Source organism: Coturnix japonica, chromosome 6 (assembly GCF_001577835.2).
Source record: "Coturnix japonica isolate 7356 chromosome 6, Coturnix japonica 2.1, whole genome shotgun sequence".
NCBI lineage: Eukaryota > Metazoa > Chordata > Aves > Galliformes > Phasianidae > Coturnix > Coturnix japonica.
This window is the reverse complement of record NC_029521.1, coordinates 19451104-19464614: the sequence shown is the minus strand read 5'-3', so window position 1 is coordinate 19464614 and position 13511 is coordinate 19451104. Positions and strand designations below refer to the sequence as shown.

Here is a 13511-nt window from a genome sequence, read left to right as displayed (position 1 = left end):
TCACTGCCACAGAGCCTCACCCAGCCACCGCTGTGCACGTTTTATTAAGCGCTGCACTCATGTCCTGTACAATTAGTGTACATTGTCCTGTACAATTAGTGTACATTGTCCTGTACAATTAGTGTACATTGTCCTGTACAATTAGTGTCCTCGCTGTGCCCGGTCGGAGCGGTGGGTTTGTTTCCCGGTCTCAGTGCTGCTGCCGGAGCCCCGAGGCTGCCTGGTCCGTGCCGTCTCCCTCGGGCTCCTTATCGGTGATCCTGCGGGAGCAGGTGGCTGTGAGTGCGATGCGTCCCGGCCGCGGTCCCCAAGCCCCCCCCGCCCCGTCCCGCACGTACCGGAGGCGGCGGAATCTCGGTAAAGCCGCCGTGTCAGCTCCGCGCCGTGCCGCTCTCCGCCGCCGGAGCTTCCGCAGCGCCCGTGCCATGCGGCGCTGCCCCGCGTAGCGCCACACGAGGCGGGCGCGCTCCTCGGGCTTCTCGGCGCCGCCGCTGAGGAACAGGCTGCGCAGCTCGGGCAGCCCCACGCCCTGGAAGATGTTGGCCGATCCCCGCTTGCGGCCGGGGGCGGCGGGCGCCGCTCTCCCCGGAGGATCGCTCGCTACCGAGGCCGGCGTTCCCATGGTGCGGCCGCTGCGGACACACCGGAGGGATGAAGTGAGGCCCCGCCGGGCCCGGCTCGGCCCGCTCCGCTCCGTGTTGTGGCGGGCGGCGAGCGGCGCGCCCAGGAACGCGGGAGGGCCCGGCTCGAGTCAGCGCCCGCCGGTGCCCGGTGCGCCGTCCCGCCGTGACCCACTTTCCGCCGCCCGCAGCCCCGCGCACTGACCTGGGGCGGTCAGTGAGTGTCCGCCGCGCTCCCGCCGCTCCGCCCGGTGCCGCTCCGCCCCTTCCCGCCGTCCCGTCCGGTCCCGTCCCGTCCATTCACTCCGCGGTCCCGCCCCGCGCGGTGCCTCCAACCCGCGCGCACTTCGTCCCGTTCGCACCAATCGGCGCCGGGACGGGCCGGGGCCGCGCCGCCTTTAGAGGGGAGGACACGTGGCGCCGGTGACGTCAATGAGGCGGGCGGGGCGGCGGGCGCGCGTCACCCGCGGGGAAATCCCGCGTGACGTCACAGGGATCCCCGGCGCTGCTCCGTTTCCCGCGCTGCTCCGTTCCCCGCGCTCCGTCCCGCGGTACCGCTGGGCCCCGCGCTGCGGGACGAGGCGGCGGCGGCGGGTGGAGGATGCGGAGCGGGACGGCCGAGGCGGGGGGTTTGGCCGCGGGGCCCCGCTCGCTCGGTTGGGCCGTCCGGGGGCGGGGCGGGGCGGGGGAGGAGAGAGGCCCCGCTCGACGCCAGATGTTGGGCAGCATCCAGCCGCCCTCTCTAAGTGCTGCCGGGGCGCCGAGTCCCTCCCGCCCCTCGGCAGGCAGCGCCCCGCCATGGCCCGCTCGGCTCCCCCGGCCGTGCCGCCGCCGCCCCCGGGCCCGCCGCCCCGCGGCTCGCTCGGGCTGCACCGCGCCTTCCTGCGGAGCCCGCTGGGGCCGCTCCGCCTGGGGCAGCTGGCGGTGGGCGCCGCCTTCTGGCTCACCGTGGCTGCCCACCGGTACGAAGGAGCGGCCCACTTCGCGCTCTTCGCCGCCGTCCTCGTGTGGCTGCTCACCCTCGGCCTGTTCGGGATGAGCGCGCTGGGGCGCTGGGAGCTGGTGCCCTGGCTGGGCTCCCGCTGGTTACTGGCCAACCTGGCGCACGACCTGCTGCTGGGAGTCGGGCTGTGCGCGGCCGCCGCCGGCATCATGGGCCACAAAGCCGGGCAAAAGAGCTACTGCAACCTGCCGGGGTACAGCCAGCGCTGCCTCTACGGAGCCTACCTGGGAGCCGCCGTCTGCGGAGCCGTGGCCGCCTGCCTGTACCTCTTCTCCGGGCTCTACTGCCTGGCACGGCGCTGCCGGGACCAGCGTGACATCGTGTGAGCCCCGCGGCTTCCTGCGCGTGGACGGACCGCGGCCCTGCTTTAGGACGCGGTGACCCCGCTGCTCTGTCCCCTCCCAGCTGCTGCGCCGCGCTTCCTCCACTGCCCCCCGCACGGATGGATGGACAGATGGGAACCTTCTGCCGGGACAGTGGGCACCGATTGCTGCACCAGCTCATCTGCACCCTGCACAGAATGACAGAGCAAATCAAAGCAAATCAAAGGACCCGAGCAGGGAGCGCACAACTGGACCACAACTGCTGGGAGCCCTGTGGGGCCCTGCCTGACTCCTGCCCTGGGTGTGCTCAGGTGGGTGCCAACTCTGTGCCTGGGGGGATGGATGCTGTGCTGAAGGAGTGGAGCAAAGCTGGGCCCAGCCCCTGCCCTGCTGGCAGCTCTGTGGCCTCCGCGTTGCCTAATGGAGGTTCTGCTGTGCTCTCAGCTTCCCCAGCTTGGGCCCCTCCTCCATGTCCGGTGTCTTCCCGGAACCCTGTGGGCACAGCCCTTACCCACTCCAGGCACGGCCTCACCAACTGCTGCCACGGTGCCAGATGCCCCATCCCACCTTGGAGCTGAGCCCAGCAAAGCCTCCGTCACTGTTGGAGCCCGAGGCAGGGAGGGGGCTGCGGGATGCTTCTGTGAGCAAGGCGGGGCAACAAATTGCTCCAGCCTTGGGGTTTGTACTGCTCTGGGTGAGAAAGGCGCTTTTGTCATCCTGGCCTGGAGCTTGGTGCTGCTGCCGCACCCTTCGAGCTGGTTCTGCACTGGGAGGGGGGCTCCCACCCCACCACAGAGACCCCTAAGCCTACCCAAGGACTGTCTGTTCCAGCCACAACAGGCACATCTCACCCTGCCTGGCTTCACAGCACTTGGATTGTCATCCTGGAAGACTCTCTCTGTTGTGGGACTGCGTGTCTCCATCTCCATCCCTGTGCTGCCCACAGACTGATCATGGAAGGGTGGTTGCAGCAGTGTCCTTGTAGGACACAGCCTGTCTGCGAGGGGAGGGCTCCGGTGGTAAGGTCTGCACCAGCCCCACAGGTGGCCGGGGCTGTGCGAGATCAGCAGAAGCACTGGGCAGCCAGAGACTGGGAAGTGTTGGAGGAGCACCATGCTGGAGCTGCTTTGGTTACCAGCTGTCCTCACCCTGCTTGAGGACACATTCTGCCATTGCTTTCAGGGCAGAAAAGGACTGCCCCAGCCCCTGTGTTAGGCTCAGTTTGGAGAGCTGTGGCCCCCGCAGCAGTCACCTGGTGCCTTTTTGTGGGGCTAGCAGCAGCGATGGCACGGAGGGGCCAGGTTGGCACTAGATCACAGCTTCCATCACCGAGGGCTGTGTCAGCAGATACCTGTGTGCTCCCACACTCTGCCAGCCCCTGGGCCAACCCCTGGCAGGATGTGCTATCCCCACCCTGTGTCAGGGCTGGTCCCAGACACTGCTGGCTCCCGTGTGCTCTGGTGCAGCCCCAAGGCCCAGGCTGCCCACACACAGGGAGGCTAGCGCTGCCATAAGTGCCTTACCCCACAACCCCACGCTGCCTGTTGTACCTGCCGCTGTCCCACTGCAGTCCCTTCTCTGGTGCCTTTGGATTCACATTCCAAATAAAGCAACACTGATGCTCACTTGGTGTCTGGGGTTTTGTAGCAGGACTGGGACCTGCAGGGATCAAGAGATGATCACTTACACTCAGCTCTGCAGCCTCGGGGTCACCCCTCCTGGAGCAGTGATTGCAGGGGCCCACTGTGCTCTGGGGCTGTGGGTGCTGAGCTCTGGAAGAGGGGCTCAAACCCCTGCCCTGAGGATGGGCTGCCCCAGCCCTCTCACACCATGGGAGGGATGGAGCAGAACCTGGTGTTTGTGTATCATTACAGAGCGATTATGTTGGAAGGGACCTTAAAGCCCACCCAGTTCCACTCTGCCACAGACTGGTTGCCTGGAAGTATATTATCCTCTGGATACTGTTCCTTCTCCCTTCTGCTGTACCAGCTGCACCGTGCATCTCAGTGCCACGAGGTTCCATGCACACGGAGCAGCCCGCCCTTCAGCTCCATATCCTACAGCTCACAGATACAAGGGCCGGGAACACCGTGTGCTTCCAGGCCCAGACACGCCTGTGTGCGGTGACACGGGGCGCTGCTCCGTGGGATGGGCCGCGCTCATCGTGGGGTGGGAGCAGGAGCACAGGCTGCTCTGCGGCTCCCGGCCTCTTACAGCCCTGCGAGCTGGGCCGGGGCCGAGTGAGGCCGAGTGAGGCCCAGCTCATGGTGAGGCCCGGCGCACCCCGCGCCCTCCCATGGTAACACACCCACTGCCGCCCCGCCGCCACTTCCGCCCTTTAACCATCGCTTGGGCGGAGCTTCCGTCCCCACCTCCCACCTCGGCTCTTCTGATTGGCTGCGTGCCGCGCCGCCGGGTGACGTCACGGCGCACCTGGCCGCTTCCCGGAAGTGCGGTGCGGTGCGGGATGCAGGCGGCGGAGCGGGACGGGCCGGCTGCGGGCGGGGACGGGGCGGCACCGGCAGCACCGGGGGGCGGGGAGGGGTCGGCAGAGCCGCTATCGACACCCAAGGCCGCCGCCTTCGACCTGCTGGACCTCGTGCGGAGCTACCGCCGGCTGCAGATGTACCTGGAGCCGCTGCGGGATGCGGCCGAGGGCGTGCGCTGCCTCCTCCGGTAGGTGCGGGACGGGGCCGGGACCGGGGCTGGGCCCGCAGCTCATTGGCAGCTCATTGTGTGCTGTCCCACAGGTGGCAGCGGCCGCTGTGCTCCATGATCGTCTGCATCGGCCTGAACTTCCTCCTGCTCACCCTGGACCAAGGTGTGTGTGTATGTGTGTACATGTGTGTATTGTGTGTGTATGTGTGTGTATGTGTGTGCATTGTGTCCATGTGTGTGTATGTGTGTGTGCATTGTGTCCATGTGTGTGTATGTGTGTACCTGTGTGTGTGTATGTGTGTGCATTGTGTCCATGTGTGCACTGTATGCGGGCAGTGCTGTGTCCCATCCCACCTTCCTGCCGGCTGATGCTGTGCTGTGTCCCGCAGCCGCCTGGTACTCGGTGCTGGCGCTGCTGGTGGTGCTGCCGGCGCTGCTGTGTTACCTGCAGGAGACCTGCCGTGTCCGGCCCTCGGAGCGGGAGCTGCTGCGCAGGAAGTACCACAGCGTGCGCCGCGAGGACCTGCGCAAAGTGCAGCTGTCACGCCAGGAGGCTCTGACCCAGGTCAAGTGCTTGTGAGTGTCCAGCACCCTCCTGTCCTGGGGCATCACCTTCCCTAGGTCGTGCTGTGTGAGCGGAGCAGGACAGGCTGTGTGTTCGTGGGGCCGTTTCTTGACTCAGTGGTCTCGTTTCAGCCTGATCCAGCTGGAGGGGTTCCTGAGCGGGCTGTGTTACAGCTGTGAGGCGGCGTATCGAGTGCTGTACTGGGAGAACCCTTCTGTCTCTTCCCAGTGAGTAGGGCTGCATTGGGTGCCCTGCGTTGGGCTTAGCAGGGAGAGAGACCAGGCCAGTAGAGCTGCTCTTGTGTTTGGTGCTTGCGGAGAGCAGACAAAGGACAAGGAGAGGGACTGTGGGATTTCTGATTTCTCTTGACCTGCTGCTCTTTCCCAGGTTTTACGGAGCGCTGCTGGGCTCTGTCTGCATCCTTTACCTGCTGCCACTCTGCTGGGTCATGGCCATCCTCAACAGCACCCTCTTCCTGGGCAACAGCCAGTTCTACCAAGGTAAGGGCTCTTCCTGGAGGTAGCCTGTGTGGCTGGAGGAAGGGGAGTGCAACCTTGATCCATCTGTGTTCTCCTCTTATCAGTGATAAAGGAGCTCAAGGCCTCTGTTGAGCAGAGTTTGGGCACCAAACCTCTTGAGAGCCCTCCAGAGCCTGCCAAGCCCCTACCAACTGATGCCCCACCAGACCGGACTCCCACACCCACCAGCACAGAGGTGAGGGGTGGCAGGGCTCAGAGACTTGGGGTGGGAGCTGCAGCTTCAGCTCTTGCAACTGGTTTTGCTTCTGTCCATCTGCACACAAAATAGTTTTGCTGGAAGCCTGTGTACCTGGCTCGGGATTCCATATTGAACTGCTGAGGGGATGCCTTGCTCTGCTGGGTTCTTCACTCTATCTTGCTATGTGTGTGGAGTTACCCTGGAGAGGCAGGGGCTCTCCCTACCTTTTGATGCTCACTTTATGGGTCTGCCAGTGAGCTGGTGCTTCATTCTAGAGCTGCCTTGACAGTGTGGTCTTTACTTCAAAGGCGGGTGAAATAGGATAGGACTAGCTCTGATTCTCTTGCAGGATCTTACCCCTGGCAGCGTGGAGGAGGCAGAGGAGGCAGAGCCTGATGAAGAGTTCAAGGATGCTATTGAGGTTTGATCATGGTGGGGGTGGGCTGTGCCTGCAGGTCAGGCAATTGGGGCGGAGGACTGCTGTGACAGGGCAAAGTGGATGCCTGGGGAGGGCAGGAGTGGGGCTGGGCACCTCTGCAGTCTCACTCCATCTCTACTGCCTCTCTTTGTCCCATGCTGCGGGAGAAGGAGAACCAGCTGCTGGTCATGGTGAGTACTGCTGTGCTGAGGTGTGCGAGGGGGCATCTCTTCCCAGCTGGAGCTGGTAGCCTTTACCTGGTTTGGCAGTAGCTTGTGATGCTGACAGGTGAAGCATCCTGTTTTCATGCTTGTCTCTGGGGCAGGCTGCCCTATGGCCCCTCACTGCTTTTTGCTTATTCAGCTTTGCTCCTTATAGGAGGATGATGAGGGCTCTCAGTGTTCAGCAGATTTTGACCTCAGCCTCCCAGACAACGGTTTTATGAGCAAAAACGATGTGATCCGCAGCAAGGTGTCACGTCTGACTGAGCGCCTGCGCAAACGCTACCCCAGCAACAATTTTGGTAAGGCCGAGAGCAAGTGTTGTCTGGGGAACCTCAGCACTGTGGGGTCTGTGCTGCTGTTGGTGACCACTGAACTGTGAGAGGACAAAGTGACGTGTTACTTTGTCCTGGCACCTTAGTGACTCTTTCCCCCAATGGAAAGGGTATTTGTAGCTCTCCTGGGGACAGCAGGGTTGGGAGGGTCTGTACAACAAATGTGGGTGCTCTTGTGCCTTAGGGTCCCAAGTATCAGAACCCTGCCTGACCTCTTATCTTTCTCTTCTAGGGAGCTGTACAGGCTGTGGAGCCACCTTTTCTGTGCTGAAGAAGAGGGTGAGTCTTCAGTTTCTCCAGCTCACTAGCCACACTGGGGCAGAAGTTCTGTGTTGTGTCTGGCTTGACCTGGCTTTTCTTGTAGCTAGGATGGCTGTTTTCAGTCATGACCCAACAGTGGATGACTTCATCTAAGTGCTGGGTGTTGTTTCATACCTAAATGGTGGCAAGGAGCCTTTTTGCCTTTTATTTCTCTGGAAGCTGCCTGAAGCCAAACCTCAATGCTGCCATGCAAGGCACCTGCTCCTGCACCCTAGTTTGGCCCATTCTTGTTACCTGAGCACTTTCCTGGGAAGCAGAGAATGGGTTGGAAGGAAAACACAAAGCCACCACAGGCTGTGTGACTAGACAAAGCTATCCCTGTAGTCTGAACCCCTTTGCGTAATGCTTATCATTGTAGTTCTGGGAAGGATGCATCTTTTGCCCTTCCCAGATGTTCATTGCAGTCCTCCTGCTGCCCCCTAATCTCCAGACATGTGGCTTCCTTCCCCTTCCTATTGAGTTAGTCTGTTGCACATCCTCCTGCAGCTTGTGGCTTCAGTGCTTTCCTGTGATGTTAGCGTATACCTGCCTGCAAATCCAGTGTTTAGTCCTGGATGGCATCTCTTGTCACTGTGGGGACTTGGGTTTGCACCCACTCTCCCATTCAGCAGGGAGTGCTGCTAGCAATGCCTTAGTACTGGAGTTTGCTGGAGCAGACCTAGCAGCTGCCAGTGCTCTTAATGTCTCACCTGCACTTCTTTCCATAGCGGAGCTGCAGTAACTGTGGGAACAGCTTCTGCTCCAGATGTTGCTCCTTCAAAGTTCCCAAGGCTGTGATGGGAGCCACAGGTGAGTAGAATGGGGAGAAGAGCAGAGCCTTCCTCCTCCTGCCTGTGCTGTGTGCTGCGGGGATTTGCCCCAGCCCTGGTGGCTGGAGGCAGATGCTGTCTGGCTCAGAACAGAACCATGATGGGTTTTCAGCAGGTCGTGGCTGAAATCCCTGGACCTTGGTGGGTGGTGCAACAGAAGGGGAGACATCTGACACTTACTTTCCTTTCCAGCACCGGAGGCTCAGAGAGAAACTGTATTCGTGTGTGCTCAGTGCAACCAGATGCTCATCAAGTGACCAAAACAGCATACAGGGGCTGTGCTGCTTCATGCCCAAGGACAGCGGGAGCCCTTCTCTTTCTCAGGGGATCCTAGGCTGCTTGATTCCCAGCATGGTGCCACCCTGCCAGAGGACACAAGCACTTGCTGCTCCCCCTGCCAGTGCTGAGCTGAGGGCAGACCCAGGCTCCTCACCATGCAGTGTGCTGCACCAGCTGTTTCCTACAGCAGAGCACTGCCCGCAGCTGTGCCCTATTGCTGCGGCTGCCCTGCCGGCCTGGCAGCTGTTTGGGAAGCACTCCCTGCACTGACTGCACCCTGTGCTCACCCAGGGCCTGGCTCTGTGATGGAGGAGCCATCCTTCCTATTCCTGCTCCTACCTCCACCTCCTGGGAGAGGCAGAGCAACCTCAGGGCTCTGTCCCAACCTCCCTGACGAGCACTGTGTGGGGTGACTGTTTTTGGGATCAAGTCAGAGCTCTGCCTGCGTTCCCAGGAGATGTAGCCCATGGTCTTGGCTCAGCTGAAACCCTGCTCATCGCTCCGTGGTCCCAGTGTGTTCGTGTTTAGTTCTCCCCATCCCATATTCGTGTTCAGCTGTAGCAGAGGAGGCAAAAGTGTACATTTGGGCCGGGCTGTGTGATTGGTCTGCAGCTGCAGCAAGAGAAGAGGCATGAGTTGGTGCTGCTCTGTGAATATAGTGACTGCTGCTTTCTACTACAGATTAATATATAGAGAAAGGCGAATAAACCTCCTGCCCACAACTGGCTCTCATCTTTAGCAAATGCTGTTCCATCACCTGATACCTCTGTGGCCTTGGTTCTGTCTCATATTTGGCCATGTCTGCCACCTGGTTCCCTCTCCTACTGTGGTTTTCATTGTTGTGACATGCAGTGGTCTTGTTTGCCTTGTACCCAGGGTTGTGCGGAGCTGCACTGGGCCACAGCCTTGATCCTGCTGGGCCTGGGGTGATGTTCAGCTGGGCTCACTCCCTGCCCTGCCGAGGTGGTGGTCCTGGCAGCTGCCCACGCACACAAGGGTGACCTTTCCCTGCTGAACAGCAAAGCTCCCAGCTATCCCAGGAATGCGACCCTGGCTGCCATGCAGCTGGGAGTGCCTGTGGCCGGGCCCCCTGCCAGCCAGCTGCAGAGTCCTGTGGGGGGGTGAGGAGGGTGCTGGAGCCCTCGGGCTGGGACACCCACTGCTCTAGGCATGATCTGGATGGGGGCACAGGTCTCAGTGCTCCCCACAAGCCTGAGACCACCTCTTGGCTGTGGGGCCCTGGAGCCACCTCTTGAGTGAGTTCTGCCCTTGGGAAGCTTTGGGGAAAGCTGAACTCTTCAGTGACGAGATGCCCACGTTGTGCTGGGTGTGCTCCAAAGACAATGCAGTGGGGAAGGCAGTGTGCGGAGGGGCAGGAGGTTATTTCAGCTCGTGGTGGGGGATGAGGAGAAGTTACTTGTCTTTCTTGAGAAAACACTTGGTGAGATGGATGTGATGTCCATGTACGACTAAGTGCTCCTCAGAAAGATGCTAATGACGCAGAATACAGAGGGCTACAGATAAACACGGGCTGTGGGAGATGGGGTTTTATTTGTGTACTTCGAGTTGTGTACTAAGTGGTGTAATTGATGGTGTTTATTCCAATGGCAGTCTGCTTAGCAGCCTCCTTGGAAAATGCCTTCCACCAGTATTTGAATTTTTCTCCACCAGTTTTTTTCCATGCTGGCTGTGGAGAAGGGAGGGGACAGGAACCACCTGCCCCGGGCTGTCACAGGAGCTTGCTGCCCCCGTCCTGTGCTGGCTATGGGGCAGGATCACATCCCACTGTCAGCATCAGTGCCCACTTGTTCCTGCATGGGGCAAGTGCCTGGTGCCTTGCTGGTGAGGCAATGCTAAACAGGCATGGGGTGTCCTGCAGCTTCATATCCCCTTGTCACCCCTTATAAACTGTGGTGTGAGGCCACCTGCTGCTGAGTAATTATCCTGGTGTCTGGATATCTTGCCAGGATGCTCTGTAATGCAGCAGACTCAAAAATACAGAGTAAACAAGGCTGAGGGGGACCCTGCTGCTTCACTAGGAACCAACCTGGGGCTGCCCCACTCCCATGCTGCAGGGACCCAGGGCTGGGAGGTGTAATGTCCAGCTCTGCACCCTGCTGCACTCAGTGCCACCCTCTGTCCATGCATCCTCCAGCCTCCAGATTTCTTTCTCCCTTTTGCCCCTCCATGGTTATTTCCCAGGTGCTGGAAGTAGGGATGGTGTAGGGACTGTTGAGCTGCCCTGTGCCCTTCTTCCATGTGTCCCCCAGGATGCCCCAAGGTTTTGGAGCCCAAGAACCACAGAGAGCTGGATGCAGGCTTATCTCAGACAAAATAATTTACTCTAGTGTGGATAGGCCAGGGTGTGGGGTGCTGGAGAGCTGGGGCTATGCAGCTCAGGGCTTTTGGGAGCTGGGGCGGGCAGTCTGTGGGTACAGAGGGTGGGGGTATGGGAGCTGGGAAGGGGCATGGGGTCTGGGGTCTGGGGTGCAGCTGAGGTCAAGCAGGGGTCTTATGTGAAGGTAGGGGGCTCAGGAGGCTGCAGGGGTCCTGGGTGCAGATCAGGGCTTCCTTGAATGCAGCCTGGGTGCAGAACTGGGGATGCAGAGCAGGGCAAGTGCAGGAGTCCTGGGACGGAGCCCTAGTGCTGCCCAGCCCCGTAGAGCAGGGGATGATATAGGGGACAGGGGTAGGAAAACATGAACTTGACGGCGAACTTCATCTCCTTGTTATGCTTCTGCCAGGGGTAGATGGCGAGGAGCAGCAGGCGGCCGCCCACCTTGCGCCCCAGCACCAGGAAGCTGCCACTTAGGTTGTCGAGCTGGGGACAGGGGCAGGAGCCCGTGTTCCTCATGTGCAGCACCATCTTCTTGGTGTCCTTGCGCTTGAGGGGACCCAGCTTCAGCACCTTCTTCTTCTGGGCAGCCACCAGGCGCCTCTCCCCATTTTCCTCTATCACCTCCTTGATGCGCATCTTCACCACTGTGAAGTTAGTATAGACCCAGTGACCCCCCCACATGTTCTGCCTGTCCCCCCGAGATGTCCTCTCTCATGGTGCGCCCCATCCCCTGCACATAGGGTCCAAGGGAGGCTGGGAGGTCAGGGGGGCACTCACCAAAATCACTGGAGCACATCTGCTGCATCATGCCATCCGCCTTGTGTTCCATCTCACACTGGGTGCAGATCTTGGGCACTGCAGGGCGAGAGCAACTGCTGTCAGCAGAATCTGATGGCTGTCACCTGTGTCACCTTGGGTAGTGACACAGCCGGGAGCAGCACCTCTGTGCCTGGGAAGCTGTGCCAGGTGACTCAGGGACATTCAGCACCACGTATTTAGGAGTTCCAGCACCCAATTCCCAAGAGGGATAGGAAATGGGGACCCTGCCTGACTGCCGATGCTTTGGGGTGAGGGTGGTAGCAGGTGAAAGGTGACACAACCCGATCCTGACCCAAGGCTGCCTTCAGATGACACCCCTTCCCCAGCCCGAGGGGACCTGCAGGGCTGTGGGTATGGCACAGGTGCAGCGCTCAGGGCTGGATGCTTTTGGCTGTGATGGTACATAGTGAGAGAAAGGGGACGGCCCTGTGGCAATCCCGCGGTCCCACATTCACCCTCAGCACTCATCCCACTGCCAACCCACTCACCTTGCCCTGGGTCAACTCTGTGCATGCAGCTGGGTGCCTAGGGCTGTAGGGGCAAGGATGGGGACTCCTATAGTTGCTCAAACCTGATCCCGTTGTGGTGCTCATCCCACTTACCCGGTGGCGGGGTGGCCTGGTTGTTCCCAAACTGCACGGCGATGCAGAGGTCGTGGTCGGAAGGGAACTTGCCACAGTGCAGCATCTCGGGCCAGGGGAAGCCGTAGGACTCCATGACGGGCGCACAGGCATCGCGCACCACCTCGCAGAGCGAGCGGCACGGGTAGATGGGGCGGTCGAGGCAGACAGGAGCAAAGAGGGAGCAGAGGAAGACCTGGGTGTCCGCGTGGCAGTTCTTGTTGAGCAGCGGCACCCAGCTGCTCGCCTGGTGCTTCACCTCGGCCATGGTCTCGTGCTCCAGCAGGTTGGGCAGCCGCATGCGCTTGTAGCCCACGTCGTGGCACAGCTGCATGTCCGCAGGGATGTCGACACACTGCGGCTCCCGCCCGTAGAAGCGCCCTCGGGGCACGCTGTCCGGCTGCCAGCCGTAGTAGTCGTAGTGCTGCCCTTCTCCCGGTGCCAACGCCAGTGCCAGCAGTGCCAGTGTCACCGTGCCCGCGGGGCTGCTCGCCCGCAGCATCGCCGCTCCTGCTGAGCGGGACACACGGCCGCTGCCTGCTCCTCTGGCACCTCCCACGCTGCCCTTTCAAAGGAGCCCGCAGGCATCACCGGCAGCCAATCTGCTCTGGCTGCTGGCCCCCCACGCATGGCCCCCCGGCCCCACGCCAGGCCGCCCGCTGTGCTCCCGCCCTCCCTCCCTCCCTTGCACTGCAGGGTGGGCTCACGGGGATGCTCCGCATCACTCTGGTACCATGCACTCAGGAAGGGACCGTGCCCCTCACTACCCACCGACATCCCCGTCCTGTCTGGGGGGCAGGAGGCACTGCTTCCTACCACTGTGCCCCCCTTAGAGCAGGGTTTTGGGCATAGCCCCAAGGCTGCATGGTGCACTCGTACCCAGTGCCACCTGCAGTCCCTGCTCTGTCCTTTGCCTCAGAGCTGCATTTTGTGTCACCCCGCAGCATCCTGGGGCACCCCAACTAGTTGCTCATTGAGACAGAATGGGAGAGCTGGGAGGGGACATTCAGGCCCTTTCCCTGGTGCCCAGGGCATGGGAAGAACCAGAGCCTTCTTGAGACCTGCCCAGTCCACATTCCCTCTTCCCCTTGGAGACAGGCCAGGGGTGCCAGGGTGAGAACCCCATTAGAAACCCATTTGTCTGCAGGGGTTATCTGGAGCACCCCCTCCCACTGTGGCGATCGATGTCCTGACCTGGTCAGCACTCCCACGCTGCCCCCAGCTCCCGTCTGCCGGATAAGGTGGCTCAGTTAATGGGCGACAGAGCAAACAGCCTGGTGTGGGCTGCGATAGCAGCTGCCCTTTGCCCCGTGCAGGGGGCAGGGACCACCCCTCCACACACCCATAAGGAGCTGTCTGCTATGGGGCTGTGCAAAAACCTCAGACACCAAGCTCATGCCTGCAGCCTGTTTGTTCCACCTGTGCCCTGGATGTGTGGTGCCCAGGGATGCATGGTGCCAAAGGA

General features: G+C 61.2%; 4 protein-coding genes across 6 annotated transcripts; 2 read left to right on the top strand and 2 right to left on the bottom strand.

Annotated features, from left to right (window-relative positions):
- AVPI1 (arginine vasopressin induced 1) lies at nucleotides 1-920 on the bottom strand. Of its 2 annotated transcripts, XR_001556144.2 has the most exons (4): nucleotides 826-920; nucleotides 339-632; nucleotides 134-260; nucleotides 19-87 (listed from the first exon to the last, which is right to left on the bottom strand). XR_001556144.2 is itself a non-coding variant. In XM_015867015.2 (3 exons), exons 1-3 carry the CDS (start codon nucleotides 918-920, stop codon nucleotides 191-193), a joined length of 459 nt encoding a protein of 152 aa, XP_015722501.1. In that variant the 3' UTR covers nucleotides 1-190. The 2 variants fall into 2 exon arrangements, 1 of the variants encoding a protein (XP_015722501.1); XM_015867015.2 differs by having other exon boundaries at nucleotides 1-260.
- Nucleotides 921-1026: 106 nt separating this feature from the next.
- Nucleotides 1027-3571, top strand: MARVELD1 (MARVEL domain containing 1). Its single transcript, XM_015867013.2, has one exon. The coding sequence runs from the start codon at nucleotides 1053-1055 to the stop codon at nucleotides 1947-1949; it is 897 nt and encodes a 298-aa protein (XP_015722499.1). The 5' UTR covers nucleotides 1027-1052; the 3' UTR covers nucleotides 1950-3571.
- An 814-nt stretch (nucleotides 3572-4385) lies between these two features.
- On the top strand, nucleotides 4386-9025 carry ZFYVE27 (zinc finger FYVE-type containing 27). Of its 2 annotated transcripts, XM_015867263.2 has the most exons (12): nucleotides 4386-4622; nucleotides 4697-4767; nucleotides 4994-5180; nucleotides 5301-5396; nucleotides 5557-5669; nucleotides 5753-5883; nucleotides 6236-6307; nucleotides 6475-6495; nucleotides 6683-6827; nucleotides 7093-7139; nucleotides 7889-7970; nucleotides 8183-9025. In XM_015867263.2, exons 1-12 carry the CDS (start codon nucleotides 4414-4416, stop codon nucleotides 8245-8247), a joined length of 1239 nt encoding a protein of 412 aa, XP_015722749.1. In that variant the 5' UTR covers nucleotides 4386-4413; the 3' UTR covers nucleotides 8248-9025. The 2 variants fall into 2 exon arrangements, with proteins under 2 accessions (XP_015722749.1, XP_015722750.1); XM_015867264.2 differs by lacking the exon at nucleotides 6475-6495 and having other exon boundaries at nucleotides 8183-9012.
- Nucleotides 9026-10582: 1557 nt separating this feature from the next.
- SFRP5 (secreted frizzled related protein 5) lies at nucleotides 10583-12622 on the bottom strand. The gene is made up of 3 exons (XM_015867269.2): nucleotides 12029-12622; nucleotides 11385-11462; nucleotides 10583-11251 (listed from the first exon to the last, which is right to left on the bottom strand). The coding sequence occupies exons 1-3, from the start codon at nucleotides 12546-12548 to the stop codon at nucleotides 10911-10913; spliced, it is 939 nt and encodes a 312-aa protein (XP_015722755.1). The 5' UTR covers nucleotides 12549-12622; the 3' UTR covers nucleotides 10583-10910.
- Between the last annotated feature and the right edge of the window lie 889 nt (nucleotides 12623-13511).